At 46.6% G+C, this 15798-nt stretch overlaps 1 protein-coding gene across 8 annotated transcripts in view; it reads left to right on the top strand.

Moving 5' to 3' along the window:
• Window positions 1–1369: 1369 nt before the first annotated feature.
• Window positions 1370–15798, top strand: part of MASP1 (MBL associated serine protease 1) — a 117878-nt gene continuing 103449 nt past the window's right edge. For 6 of the 8 annotated variants that reach the window (XM_053309743.1, XM_053309742.1, XM_053309740.1 and 3 more), the window contains exons 1-2: window positions 1630–1869; window positions 5309–5534. In XM_053309743.1, the coding sequence (XP_053165718.1) occupies window positions 1823–1869; window positions 5309–5534 (273 nt within the window). In that variant the 5' untranslated portion in view covers window positions 1630–1822. Of the gene's footprint in view, window positions 1604–1629; window positions 1870–5308; window positions 5535–15798 lie in introns of those variants that run through there. The other 2 variants (XM_053309739.1, XM_053309741.1) reach the window with 2 other exon arrangements.

Raw genomic sequence — 15798 nt, 5'->3', positions numbered from 1 at the left:
TTGAGAATCTCATTCCTAAGAGAACTGAATTCTAATTTAAGAGGCTCATATGAGCATATTGGAATATGCTCCCTGCTGAAATAAGAGCATCTCCTTCTCTGTTTGTTTTCAGGAAGACCCTCAAGACTTTCCTGTTCTCGCAAGCTTTAAATTAGAATTAATTTTAATAATTTGTTTTAATAATTGTTTTATACCATTGTTTTTATTGTGTCTTGTGTATTTTAGTCTCTGTTGATTTTTTTAATATTTTAAATCTTGTCCACCGCCTAGAGATGTACATATCAGGTGATATAAAAGTATGATAGATAGATAGATAGATAGATAGATAGATAGATAGATAGATAGATGATACATCTCTGGATTCATAAACTGATGGCTTCGCGTCAAAAATAATGAAAAGACACAAAATAGAACAGAACAAATATTTTCTTATTTTTTTCTTTTCTGATTTGTAAGAAATCTGTACGCTTCAGCCAGTCGGCTATATGCTATCATTTATTAACTCTTCATTCATCAAGAGCATCTCTGTCCATTTAACATTTTTGCAAATGGATTTAAAAAAAAAAAAATCTCAGAAGCGTATCGCTAACGTAGCAGACCGGCAAAGTAGAGGACTGAACAATCCTCCATTCTTTCTCTGTCCAGGGGCCTGAGGGACTCACAGCCACAGGCATCAGCATAGAAGGGCTTCTTGGTTCAAAGCTCCAGGGTTTCCTTATGAAATTCTTCAAGGGCACATCTTGCACAAGAAACCTCCAGCAAGCATTTTAGCCATGCCTGGCTTAGAATTGGGCAGGCCCTCTGGGGCCAAGTACGATTGCCTTGGGGGATCAAGTCTGGCTCATGGGCTGCTACTTTTCCATCCTTGGAATATCCTTGGACTCAGGGGCGTAGCTAGGGGAGAGGGGGCCCATGTTCATCCCTCTCTCTGGTGGCCCCCCAGAGGGAGGGAAATAATGAAGAAAATAGGGAGGGGTGGAGCTGGAGGGCCCTCAGGAGCTGGGGGCCCGTGTTCTTTGAACGCTTTTGCTCAATTATAGCTATGCCCCTGCTTGGACTGATGACGCTGGGGACAACCCAGACAGGGACAACCCAACAGGCCAAGCAAGTGCTCTCTGCTCTGCAAAGGACCTGGGAGCCTCCCCGTAAATTTTCCTGGGGCGACTGAAGTCACGGGCACTTTCCAGACTCCTGGGGAGAGAGTGAAAAGGTTGCATTCGATACACATCTGCTCCCTTCAAAACGGCTAAGCACTTGGGCTCACAATGTTCTTTGGGCCCTTAATCCATTCTTTATTATATTCATCATGTGGGAGAGCAGGAAAGTATGTGAAAATGCCAGGCAGGTTTCTGAAGTCTTGCCTTGCGCTAATGCAGCTTGTACCCTGTTGAGAAGCAACTGTTAGATGATTGTGAAGCCATCTGGCAAAACAACCTCAAGGAGAGGATTTTGACAAGACACAACTGTGTGGATGGATGGAGGAGGACGGATTCCTAACTTCTCTGCAGCTTCTGCTGCTGTGATTGAGACATCCTCATTAGACACTGTGGCACTGGCCGGGACAGACGGGCTGAAAGGAAGATAGATCGAGCCCTGGCAGCAGGTTTGTGAGAGTGTGTGTGTGTGTGTGTGTGTAGAGGGGGAAGGAACGATTGCAGAGAGGGGAAGGCGTGATCTGCATAGGGAATGCCAGAGAACCCCAGACACACAGAGAGCCTGCCTCTCTCTCTCTCTCTCTCTTTCTCTCTCACACACAAATCTCTGAACAAAGATAAGCCAGACAGCTCAAGATTTGGGACAACCAGCCTCTCTCCAACTCCAAATGAATCAGGAGGCACCAAGAGCAGAGCCCACAGGGGGGAAAATGAGGTGAGTTTGATTATTTGCTTGTCATGAAGGGCTGGCAAGGGCATATCCCCCTCTCTCCACATCCCCAGCATGCTTGTCAGGGGCAGAGGAGAGGTTTCCATTCCTACAAAGGCTTTGATTCTGCCACTTGCTCGTTCTGTGTTTTCTGGACATGTGTTCACAACTTGGACTGCCTTTCTTTCTGAACATGCTGAAATGCACCACTTGTGAATGCTGTTTGTGTAGGTTGGAAGAGGGACAGTTTTATTGAATGTAGCTCTAAGCAACGAGAGGTTTGTTGTCAGATTTTTCAGGACATTTCTGTTCAGGGATGTGGCGCTGGAAATGGGAAAACAGCAATTTTTCACTGTTGAAAACAGCCTCCCATCTGCAAAGCCATTGTAAATATCGATTTCTTTCTCTTTCCTCTATGATCATGACAGAGAGTGAGCCACAGAAAGTTTTATATCTGCAGTGATGTGATTTGGGGTCCTTCTATTCCCAGCACTACAATGCATTGATTTGGCGTTAAAGTGCAACTGGATTTTAAAGTGGAACAAAAGTTTTAAAATAGACAGAGCAGTCCTTGGTAAAAACATCAACCTCCTGCATTCCTAAAAAAGAGTCCATATATCTGTCCTCCTGTTCACAGGCATTCTCAACCTGTTCCCCAAGTTGGTGCTGTCCCCCAAGGTTATAGTCTGCCTTACTTCTGGAGAGATTAACAGAAAACCAAGAGATTCACAGAAAGCTAAGGGCTGTGTTAAGAAAGTAGCAAGCCTTCAGGTTTCACACTCACCCCAGGCTTCAGAGGAGGTGAAGCTTTCAGGTTTCACAGAATCTTTCTTTTGGAAATATTCTTCTTGCCTCTGGACCTCCTGGTCCAGAAAAGAACAGTGCATGAAACCATTCTGATTTCAATACAAAGAAGAAGGCGGTTCCGGGAGAAAAGCAGACATAATGAATAAATAATAAATTTTGAGTTAGTAAATAATAAATAAATAATAAATAAATAATATTTAAATAATAATAATATTTAGTAAATAATAATTTTGAGTTTAATTAACCATCTTAATGCTGGTGGTAGCCTTTTCAAAGAATATTTATTTCAGTTTTTCAGACAGAGACTCCGAATATGTGATGCTGCTTTCTACAGAGTCAGACCCTTGGTCTATCTAGCTCAGTATTGATTACACTGACTGGCAGCAGCTCTCCAAGGTTACAGGCAGAGAAGGGTCTTCCCCAGCCTTACCGGAGATGCTGCCAGGGACTGAACCTGGAACCTGCTGCGTGCAAAGCAGATGCTCTGGCGCTGAGCTACACCCCCTCCCCATGCAAGCTTCACCTGTTGAATCTCTGCCCTTTAGGCACAGATACCTTTCCATAAAAATGTGGCATCTCTGTTTGCAACCCAGAAGCAAATATGAATATGCTAAAAACCATTTGTACAATGGCAGTTTAAGACCAATGGATCTGCATGAAACTGATACAGAGAGAACCAGTAACTTTCAGATAAGTTGGTCTGCTTTTATTTCACCAGAAAGGGGACTCCATAACTCTTTGCTAGGCATTAGCTGGGCTCGAAAACCAATAAGGTTTTTGGCATTTTTGCTTCCTGCTCCAATGTATCTATTGTGGGGGGGGGGGCATTTACAAGGGAGCAATGGGCAATATCTATAGGGTATGTATTTGCATGCATAGAACTGCCCCCACGTGGCATAGCCAGGTGCCATGTTGAAAGAGGCACTCCCTGCCTTCCTGTGTTGCTTTTGGTCTTTAGAAAGTTTCGATGGATTCATGTCACCAGAATCAAAGTTAGGGCCACCTCTAGCAACCTGGTAGTGGAATCTGTGGAGGCAGAAATTCAACAGGTGCATCTTCCCTCTCACAAGGTAGCCAACCGCACCTGTTGTTTTTTTTAAAAAATGATTTTACCAGTCCTGCAGTTATTATCAGAGGAAAGGGCGAGAACATCCTCAGGAGCCTGCGTCCCTGTGCCTTACATGTTCTTAGGGTGTAAGCTGCTTGGGGCCAAGGGGTCTGTCTGGTCCCGCACCCCCAACCTTTGTAAAAGGCCTTGAGGGCCTAACAGTTGAATGCATCAGTTGCCCTGATGGGCTCGTGTTAGTAAGAAAGAAAGATGTCATCTTATCCCTGTGGAGGCTGCAACCCTTCATATTCTGAGCAGATTTTTCCTTTGGCTCCTGGCTGCTGCGGTCGGAGAGGCCCTCTCAGAAGAGAGCTGGTTACAAACCTCAACTCATCTGGAGGGAGAGAAGCCAGGCCTTTCACTCTTTCTCATTAGCTGTTCTTGTTTTGAACTGGGAGCCAGATCAACCCATTCCAATTGTGGCCATCAGTTTATAAAATCAAACACAAAAATAAATTCCTCTAATAAGCACGTCGCTTGTTTGTAGCCCCAGTTTTCGGCTGCTTTCATCTGGGTGCTGATCCTACCAATTCCTACAAATGTACAGATGCTCCCATTTATTCTATTGCTGCATCGATTTATTTCCACTTCGAGCCCACACAGTTTTCAGTGGGGGGTTTCCACACCAAAGCCAGAAGCCTCTCAGAGCTGTTTTTCCATTTTTTTAAAATGGGGAGGCTGTTCGAGCATCTCCTGAATATTGTCAAGTCTGCTCTTGATGGAGGAGTTCAACTTTACCCAAGATTATCCTGCAAGCTTCAAAGCGGTGTGGGAATTTGAACCCAGGGACCGAGATAGGCCTTTACTCGGATCCTGCAAGGCTCTTCTCCTCGCAACAGCAGCTGCCCATACAGGGCAGCTACTGTCACCAGGCCTGGGATGAACATACTGTTGGGGTTCCCAACCTTGGGTGCCCAGATGATTGCAACCTACAACTCCCACCATCCCCAGACGCCACAGGCAACAATCCCTCTTTTCAGCTGCTTCCCACTCCAAGCTGTGGTCTGTCTCCAGACTTAATCTACCAGCATTTGCTTAATTTTCTTCCCTGTCCCTTCTTCCTTTTGTCTCATATCCATTAGACTGTAAACCCTTCTTGCTGGGACCTGCTTAGTGTAATTGTTCTATTGTGCTCAGTAGAGTTTCAATAACAACTTCAGCAACCACTTGCCAGAAACATTGATTGATTGATTGATTGATTGATTGATTGATTGATTGAGTGCCATCAAGTCGGTGTCGACTCTTAGCGACAACATAGATAGATTTTCTCCCGGATAATCTGTCTTCAACTTGGCCAACTTGACCTCATGTCTGGTTTTCGTGGAAGTCTTGGTGTCTGCAGGTGCAGGTGTGACCTCTTGGAGCAGGGGTCTTCAGACTTGGGTCCCCAGATGCTCTTGGATCACAACTTGCATCATGTCCCAGCCACAATGGCCAAAGGCTGATGGCTGTTGTAGTCCAGCCACCTCTGGGGAGTTAAGTTTGAACATGCTTGTCTTACATCATAGCATCTGTGTGTGTCTTTCGCAGGTATTTTCTGGTCTGGTCCCTTTGTGCTTTCCATCTCATCAAAGCAGACGCCATCGAGTTGACCGACATGTTTGGGGAGATTCAGTCACCCAACTTTCCAGACTCTTATCCCAGTGATTCGGAAGTGAACTGGAATATATCAGTGCCAGATGGGTTTCGAGTCAAGCTGTACTTCATGCATTTTGACCTGGAGTCCTCCTATCTCTGTGAATATGACTACGTGAAGGTAAGCCGCCCAGGTCTCGGCCTCTTCTTGAAGGTATCAGGGCTAGTCAGCCTAGAAGCAATGAAACAGAGATTGCAGGCTGAGTGGTCACATCAAGTGACGTGTTAGAATGACTAGAGGGCTAAGGAACTGATCTTCGACAATGCATGGGGTCACGTTAGGAACAGACGAAGCTGCCTTCTACCGAGTCTGATCACTGGTCCATCTAGCTCAGGATTCTCTACCCAGACTGGCAGCGGCTTCTCCAGCCCTATCTGGGGATTCTGCCACGGAGGGTACCTGGAACCTTCAGCATGCAGAAAGCCTTCCCAGAATGGCCTTGTCCCCTCCAGGGACTATCTTGCAGTACTCACATGTCGTCTCCCATTCCATTGCAAAGCAGGCTGGGCCCTGCTTAGCAAAGAGGACAATGCATGCCTGCTACCACAAGACTAGCTCTCCTTTGCTGACAGTTCCTCCGCTGACTTTGCGCTGGGGCTTCTAGGCCTCACTGAGTGTTTGTTCCTTTCCAGGGCCAGTGCTGAGGGGGGTGGGAGCTCTTGTACCCAGTTGGGTGGAAGAAGGAAATCTGCCAGGAATGTCCGGCTCCCTAGGAGTTCCGCCTGAAAGCCACTGGAGGTGAACTGCAGATGAATGCTCCTTCATACGCCCCTTTCCATATCCCCACGCGTAGAAAACCCGCAGATCTGGGAAATGGCTTCTAGTCCAGGTCTGACTGGCGTGGGGCTAGTTTCTCTGCTTCCATGAGGAGCATTCCGTCCCAGGAGCAGAGGCGCTCTAGCCCCTTGAACTTTGGGCCCCCAGTCCATGGCCTCCAAGGTCCGGGGGGCCTCCAAATGGCCAGGGGGCCTGCTGCAGCCACCCCACACCCACCCCACCACAGCCCTGCCATGCCAACCCTCCAAGTGTGTTGTTGTCTTTTCATTTCAGTCGCCGCGTGGCCAAGGGGTGGCTGCCAGGGAGTGAGCCAAGCAGCCTTTCTCCCCCTGCCTCCCGGCGGCGGCAGCAGAGCGATTGCTAGGCCTCTCCGTTTAGCCCAGCAACCGTTACTAACTGCGAGATGTGCCTGCGCAGTTGAGAGCTATCATTGCATGCCTGTGGGGATGGCCCAGAATACTGCAGTGCTTGAGGTGATGATGGGCCAGATACTGCCTTGCTCCACAGCCCTGGTGGGGGTCAGCTTCTTTTCCAAACCAACCCTTGCAAGCTTTGAAAGTGGCACTGGGGGCAGGGAGGAGGGCAGGTTACATAGGGACAAATGCAGCTGCCTTATACTGAGTCAGACTACTGGTCCATCTAGCTCAGTATTGTCTACCCAGACTGGCAGCGGCTTCTCCAAGGTTGCAGGCAGCAGTTTCTCTCAGCCTTGGAGATGCTGCCAGGGAGGGGATCTCGGACCTTCTGCATGCAAGCAGGCAGGTGCTCTTCCCAGAGCAGCCCCATCCCCTGAGGGGAAGATCTTACAGTGTTCACGCATGTAGTCTCCCATCCAAATGCAAACCAAGGTGGACCCTGCTTAGCAAAGGGGACCATGCATGCTTGCGGCCCCAGTACGAGCTCTCCAGCAGCCTCCTCTTCTCTCCTCTGGCTTCTTGCAACCTTTGCAAGAAGTGTGAGGAGTGGCACTCCCTACAAAGCTTGCCAGGGTCAACTTGGTCCCAAAGGGCTGCTCTGATGGCAGTCAGGGCCATTTTGCTGCCCGGCTGGTGCCTCGTTAATCTGCCAACTGAGGCAATTGCCTCTCCTCGCCCCATGAAAGGGCTGCCGCTATGCTGAGGACCTCCTCAAACCCAGCCATTTGCTGCCACAGGTTGACTGGCTCATTTTCTGCTTCTGAGACAAGGCCAAAGTCCAAATAAAGACGCAGATCACATGTTAGAAACACCTCTCCACCATCCTGTCCTGGGTTGATCTTCATGACATAGAGAAGGAATGGGAAGTGTGTGTTTTCATCTGCTGAGTGGGAAATGTGACAGGGGTGGGGGAGAGAGATTATGCATGGCGTGGAGGGAGTGGAGAGGGTGATGTTTTTCTCCCTCTCTCACAACTCTAGAACCAGGGGCCGTCCCATGAAACCGATGGCCAGGAAATTTAGGACTGACAAAAGGAAGTACCTTTTCACAGAGCACTTAATTAATCTATGGAATTATCTGCCATGGGATGTGGTGATGGCCACCAGCTTGGATGGCTTTAAGTGGGGCTTAGACAAATTCATGGAGGACAGGTCTATCAGTGGCTACTAGTCTGGTGGCTGTGGGCCACCTCCAGCCTCAGAGGCAAGCTGCCTCTGGATCCCAGTTGCAGGGGAGCATAGGCAAGAGAGGGGTCATGCCTTCACCTCTTGCCTGTGGGCTTCCCAGAGGCATCTGGTGGGCCATTATGTGAAACAGGGTGCTGGACTAGATAGGGCCTGATCCAGTAAGAATGTTCTTATGTTTTCATGGGGAAATAGCTGAATCAACAGGTGCAGTAGTCCTGACAGCAGTTGTCAGTAGGGATGTGCGAAACGTTTCGGATACAAAACGTTTTGTACCCAAAACAGCCTGTTTCAGGTGTTTTGTAGACAAAACAAAACACCAATTTTCCAGATCCAAAAGTTTTGTATACAAAACAAAACGTCCCTGTTTCGGCTACAAAACGACCTCCATTTTGTGGTGATCTCTGAGTCAGTCTCCATTTTGCATTTGACATCTCTTTGAATTTCCCACCCTTCCAGCCTTCTGATCGGTGACCTAAATCATGGGCTGACCTGCTGACAATTCCCTCCTTGTTCCCCAATGGCTCTTTTGCTTCTTGCCACTCTTTACTGACCCCACATTGGCCAGGGGAAGGGTTGCTAACCTATGGGGTGCTGGGTTCTGTTGTTTCTGTGGTGTTCTGAGTGTAGATTCTCTGGTAGCATATGAGAGTGGATTCTTGTTTTTCACTGAAAATCTCATATGCTACCAGAGAATCTACAATGAACACCTCAGAAAGACAAAACCCAGTACCCCAAGGGCTTGTGGGTAAGGAGGTGGTTGGCACCCTATGTGCACTACACAACCCCTCGCTCTGGGAAACCCCAGTGCCCCCCAAGTGGAATTATGGGGCTGCTGAAACCTCCATTATTCCCTATGGGAGAAATCTTAAAAGACACGTAAACTTCAACAATTCACAAAAGATCAGCCTTTTGCCAAATGGAGAGGAGAACTAGTCTTGTGGTTGAGCATGACTTGTCTCCATAGCTAAGCAGGATCTGCCCTGGTTGCATATGAATGGGAGACTTGATGTGTGAGCACTGTAAGATATTCCCCTCAGGGGATGAAGCCGCTCTGGGAAGAGCAGAAGGTTTCAAGTTCCCTCCTTGGCTTCTCCAAGATAGGGCTGAGAGAGATTCCTGCCTGCAACCTTGGAGAAGCCGCTGCCAGTCTGTGAAGACAATACTGAGCTAGATAGACTAATGGTCTGACTCAGTATATGGCAGTTTCCTATGTTCCTAATTCTTTTGAGATAATTCTGGAAGTTTCCTTGCCCCCATTGGGCACTACCACCCACCACACTCTGCTCTGGGTCATCCCTTTCCCCTTGATTTGAAGCGATACATTTGCTGGAATCCCCATTATTCCCTATGGGAAAATTCTTAAAGATGTGTAAACTTAAAAAATTCACAAAAAATTAGCCCTTTGCCTAATTCCTTTTAAATTTGGATGGTAGCTTCCACCCATTGGACACTACCACCACCACCCACTCTTTTTGCCCTGGGACCCTTTTAAAAAATCCAAATCGATTCGGATTCAGATTTGGAAAATTTGGCTACAAAACAAAACAGGGCTGGTTCGGATTCAGAAAATTGGGGTACAAAACAAAATGGGGTGTTTTGATTCAGATACAAATTGAAACAAAAAAATTCCAAAATGCATACCCCTAGTTGTCAGTACTACATGGCAAACATCCCACATTACTAGTACATTATTTCCCAGCCTTGGGTCTCCAGATGTTGTTGGACTACAGCTCCCATCATCCACTGCTATGATGGCTGTGGGTGATGGAAGTTATAGTCCAACATCTGGGGACCCATACACAAAATAGAATAGAAGGACCTTTGATCTCTGCTAGCAGGGCAGCTCTTCCATTCTTAAGGTAGCTGACTTCTGTTATGAAACAATGACTTTAAATTCTAAACTTGTGATCAATTACTATTTCCAAGAATGTTGTGCAAGTCCACACTTGTGGGAACAAATGGTTTGCGAGTGGTATTCCAGAAAGTACATAGTGTTTGGCTTTGATACGGGGAGCCCAAAGGTAGCCTAAACAGTGACAAAATGTGTTTTAAAAAGAATGAAATAAAGCATGCCAGGTAACTATAAAAGACAGCAGGCAGCTTTTAAATTGGGTTGTGATCGTCGTTCAAGGCATGGGGCCCCTGTTCATACATTAAGACAGTTAGCATGTGTGGGAGAGAAGTGGGGGGTTGAGGGGCATCCCCCAAGTTCCTGAAACATTGGGGGAAATGGAGCCCGCGTTGCTGCCTCTCCAGTCAGGCAAAGTTGCACAAAACACCCCGGACAAACCTTGCCATTCCTTTGAAATCCCTCTGACTTCCTTTGACATTCTGAGGATTTTTTCAACTGGACGACAGCTTCCCAATTCACCTTGTTTGCAGGCGTTACAGAGCACCGTGCTCCTGTATCTCTAATGCTATGGTCCACCAGCTGAACACGAGCCAGCAGTGTGATGCAACTGCTAAAAGAGCAAATACAATCTGAGGTTGCCTTAACATAAGCATAGTCTCCAGATCATAAAAAGCAATTGTTCCATTCTATTCGGCACTGATCAGACCCCACTTGGAATACTGTGCCTAATTCCAGGCTCCACATTTTAAGGACAATGATAAACTGGAACGGGTTCAGAGGAGGTCAGCAAAGATGGTGGGGGGTCTGGAAACCAAGTGCTCTGAGGTGCAGTTGAAGGAATTGGGTATGTGTTACCTGCAAAGGCTAAAGGGAGTTATGGCTGCAATTCTCATATGTTTTTAAGAGCTGTCATGTGGATGAAGGAGCAGATTTGTTTTCTGTTGCTCTCTACAGGGGCAGATTAATCTTTTGGCCACTCATAGACAGCCAAAGATTTGCCGCCCCAGGGACAAGAGCCAGGGGGCTTGGTGGGGAGGGAAACTTTTTTCTGTCTTTTCCCTTTTCAAATGCCACTGTGTAGCGGCGGAGGCTTACTCGCAAATGAGACAGAGCAGGCGCACAGAGGCCCGAAATCCCTGCTCAGTGTCATTTGCGAGTAAGCCGGGCTTGAGTGAGGACCTCTTTCGCCACCGTCCTCCAGTGCCCGACCTCACCTCCTGTGATGGTTTAGGAGGAGGGCGGAGCCTTTGCCGCTACCCAGCAGCATTTATAAAGATGTTAGTGTTTATATATATATATATATGGCCATCTGCCAGGCATGCTATAACAGTTTCCTGCACTGAGCAGAAAACCTAGAAGGCCTCAACGGTCCCTTCCAAATCTAACATCCAATTATCGTGATTACAGTCTCAAACCAGGACTGAGGAGAAGTGAGTTCAAATCCTCACTCAGCCATGAACCTTGCTGCGTGACCCTGGGTCAGTCAGGCTCTTTCAGTCTACCCAACTTTGCAAGGTTGTTATGAGGAGAAGGGAGGAGTAACATACGTCCAGTTTGAGTGTTCACGGAACTGAACCGCGCCAGGTCAGCTCGAGTCCGGTTTGAACTCAAACCGAACTGGCTTTTTTGGTTTTGTGCACATCCCTACTGTGTCTACTGCATTAGTTTCTGGGTTTCTTGTGCAGGTGACTGATTCAGCAGACACCAGTGCAAAAGCCAAGGGTTGTCACACTTGAGTCCCCAGATGTTGAACTACAACTCCCATCATCCCCAGTCAGAATGGCTTTCCATTCCGGCTGGGGATGGTGGGAGCTGTAGTCCAACAACATCTAGGGACCAAGTGTGACAATCACTGAATTAAGTTCTTATGCAAGAGCGCAGATCAGTTATGCCTTCACTATTAAGAAAGCCTAAGGATGTATTTTTGATTTTTAAATTTAAAACTCTTGGTAGATCACGTTTGTTTGTTTTTTAAATGAGACTGTGCACACACGCACACGCACACTCCTATTACATGCTCCAAATTCTCTTAGCAGTGAGAAGTTCCAGGGACAACATTATGCAGGTTTTATTTCTTCGGGGGATTCAAGAGACCTTCATGATATTTGAGTGATTCATAAACATGCAAGCGGAGCAGGTTGAAAGCAAATGTGTGCTGCATCAGAAAATTCCCAGAAAGAGCCCATACCATACTCCAAGATCCTTCACCTCCATTCAGCACTCCAAATATTCTCTTTTTGTCAGTCTCATCCTATCCAAATTCAGACTACAAAACTGCTTTTTGTCATCTCTCTGCTCCCTTCCTTCAACTGGGGTGATGTCAGCTAGCTACCTCTGATGGCTCATTTCAAAAGCTGGAGAGCAATCCCCAGCTATCAGGAGACCATGCCTTATCAACTGACCAACCTGGACTGTTAGTGAGCACTCAACTTTATAACACAGCTGCGAGACATGGCTGTAGCATCAGGAATACTGATAATTCGCCAAGGAAATGGCAAAGTCCAACCTAACTTGCTAACATATTATCTATATTACCTAACATACACATCACATCCAGCCCACATTCAACATGCAAGAGGTTTCATGGCAAAATAAAATCCTCTAGATCCACTCCTCCACAATAAAATCTGTTTCTCCACTAGCTAACGCTGAAATAATTCCCAGAGGACAGAAATTTTGAAAAACCACTGCTCTAAGTGGTTAGGACTGCCATGGAGCGCGCCCTAAGTAGCCCCTGTCTGGTAAATGAATGTGTAATTCTCCCCTTGGATACTCTGTTCTGCAAAAATAATTTTAAAACTATATATTATTGTTATTGTTATTGCTATTGTTGTTGATGATGATGATGATGATGATGATGATGATGATGATGATATGTGTGTGGGTGGAGGTGGGGGGGGTTGGTCTTCTTTCCTGAGTTGTGTTTCTTTAATAACTTCTGGCACCCTGGCACGGCCTGTTCTTCTAACAGCTTGCCTGCTCTTTTTGCTTATTATTCTTTCTTTCTCTGGATGGTCTCCAAGTACAAAGGTCAGAGCCTAAAAAGAAATATATAAATAGATCAGTTGTTCTTGTTGTTGCTTTAAAAAGGGGGAGCCATCAGGGAGCCTCTGTTGGAACCTTCCCCAACTAGACAGATTAATTATCTCCATGCTGCTCTGTTTCCATATAAATGGGGATGATTCACACCTCACTAGTGACTCTTGGCATCATTTTTCTGGCTGGAAGGTTCTCCTAAGAAACTGGTATTGTACACAGCTATTCCAGTTCGGTTGCTCTCTGACTGAAATGAAATGTCATGTTGCCAGTTTTCAAATGGGGGAGGGATTACATTTTTCGTGCAAAGCATTCCAGAAAAATCCATGTGGCTCTTTCGATAGTAACCCACAAATAGTTGGGAATTATTGGGAAATAGCATAAGGAGATTTTATTGGAATACAACCTGACCCAGCCTTTCAAACATGGTGCCTACACACACACACACACACACACACACACACACACACACACACACACACGTCATGATGAAAACCCTAGAAAAAAGATCAGATCAGATGTGACCCTGTCCCTCTCCAGAGGTTATGCTAGGTACAGGTGTTTGTATATATGTACATAATTTTATAAAACTGACTCACAGAAACCCAGAAAGCTGCCTTATACTGAGTCAGACCATTGGTCTATCTAGCTCAGTATTGTCTTCACAGACTGGCAGCGGCTTCTCCAAGGTTGCAGGCAGAAATCTCTCTCAGCCTTATCTGGGAGATGCTGCCAGGGAGGGAACTTGGAACCTCCTGCATGCAAACATGCAGGTGCTCTTCCCAGAGTGGCCCCATTAGCCCCTAAGGGGAATATCTCACAGTGCTCACACATGTAGTCTCCCATTCAAATGCAAAGCAGGGTGGACCCAGCTTAGCAAAGGGGACAATGCATGCTTGCTTCCACAAGACCAGCTCTCCTCCCAGACTGAATGTGCTGCTCTACTACTACTACTACTACTACTACTACTACTACTACAAAACTGAACCAGACCCCCTCAGAGGCATGGTACTGATAGGATGTGGACTACTCTACATGTGCTGAACACAATGTATGAATAACTATGTGTGTATGCTGTACCCGGATTGTGTGCGTTGAACATAATAAGGTCACACGATCATGGGCTGGGGCGGGCCGGGAGGAAGGCAGAACACGACCTACCTCCCCACACACAATCCTCGCCACTCCTGGGCTCTGCCATGCCGCACACACACATGGCCAAGTGCACAAGTGATTCCGGAGCGGTGAGGCGGCCGAGAAAAAGGAGGCTGTGATTTCCCATTGCCGGGCCGCTCCTCCCCGCTGCTCTATGGAAGTTCATGCTGCTGGCACCCCAAGCTGCCACATGACTGGGCAGTGAGGGAGGAGGTAAGCACGCCTCCTCCTACCTCACTTTTAGTCCAGTTTTGAAACCCAAGCTACCTGGCGGAGGAGCACCAGGATTGGGAGAGATCCTGGCAGTCCTCATGACCAGCCCGACTCGGGCTGCAGCTTTCTTCCCAGGGTAGAGCTGACTGTGAGAACAACCTCCATGTGTGAATTAGGGCTTTTGTGAGTTCAGTTTGCCAGCTGTTCTGGAGGAATGCATGGCTGGGTACGTGGCTGCCATGTGAGGTGGGAAGTGTACATTTAGCATCCAGTCTTAAGTTAGACCTTAGTTTTTGTCCTCTCCAGTGGCCTTCCATAAATTCTTGACATCTCATCTCTTTCCATTGCTTTTGTGACTAGCATGATTCCCAAGCTAGGTACTGTGCCTTCCTTCTGACACATTTGCCACCTTCCTTCCATATTTAATGGGATGTCCTTTGCATTTCTGGGTGAACTAAATTAGCCGCTTCATTAATTATCATTATTATTATTATTATTATTTGATATTAATAGTCATTTTTTCTTGGTAGTCTCAGTGCTTACTCAGGCAGGCATCTGCTACTTCAAGCGTCTTTCGGAAAATAAATTAATTATTATTATGTATCAAATCTGGGGAATGAGCTTTTTATTCATTCATTAATATTGCATCATTATTATTGCATCGTCAATGTACCTGGCACTTTATAGTGTAACACAAGGCCAGTCCCTACCCAAAGTGGTCTCAATCTAAGGACCAAACTAGGCATGATACTGACGCTCTGAGTTTTAAACTTAGAGTTGTGCCAAGCACCTAGAAAAAGGGAGACCATGAGATTTTGAAGCTGTTCTCACGAGCGAGCAAAACCGGGCTAAGGGAGCCCAGCCCGGTTTTGCATGCTCGTGAGAAGCAGAGGGCTTAAGTGCGAACCCTGTGGCTTCACAACAGCAAGCCGAGGGCGGGGGGGGCGGATTCCCAGGAATGCACCACACACTCACATGGTGCATTACTGGAGCTCTGGGGGGTCTCCGGGGGCGGGGCTTTCCTCCTGGGGGCAGGTCTTTTCCAACCCCCAGACCTGCCGTTTGTCTGCAATCTGCCCGCTCAGCAATGGGTAAGTGATCATCTGCAGGGAGAACGGGTCAAAGCCGCAAACCTCCTCTCGGCACGTCACACTGCTTGTGTGAAGTGCCTCGTAGTTAGTCATTACTAACTCCAGTCCCACTCATTTCAATAGGACTTAGTCATGAGGAGTAACTTGCTTTGGAGACAAGCCATTATTATTATTATTATCCCCCCACTTACCCAAAACCTGCTTGCAGAGAAGCAAACAAAACAACCAAACATAGAAGGCAAAATGACTAAACACAAACAAAAGATACATTGCAGCAATACATTATCAGGTGGTGGTGGTTGTTTAAAGCAGTCAAACAAGATTTAAGACCTTTTTGAGTATGTAGATAAGACAAATAAAAACAAAGATCTTACAAACTCAGGCAAACGCATTTCAGTGTTAAAACACTATTATCAATGCTCTATCTCAAACAGCTGGAGACTCTTAAAATTAAAGGCAGCTGAAGCTAAATAACCAATCTAAGAACAGGAGGGAGGAGGAGATGACGCTACAGAACAAATTTTGACCCCTTTATAAACCAATAAAGTTCATTGTCTCTTTCATTTCTTCCCTAATATTAATAGGTATTTGCAGCTGTTCTCTATACATGGCCTCTTTTATCTTATGCTTTACTGTATTCCCTTCAATAGCCAAAAT

This window comes from Hemicordylus capensis, chromosome 3 (assembly GCF_027244095.1).
Source record: "Hemicordylus capensis ecotype Gifberg chromosome 3, rHemCap1.1.pri, whole genome shotgun sequence".
Taxonomy (NCBI): domain Eukaryota; kingdom Metazoa; phylum Chordata; class Lepidosauria; order Squamata; family Cordylidae; genus Hemicordylus; species Hemicordylus capensis.
The sequence above is the reverse complement of the archived record's forward strand: the minus strand, read 5'-3'. Positions and strand labels throughout refer to the sequence as shown.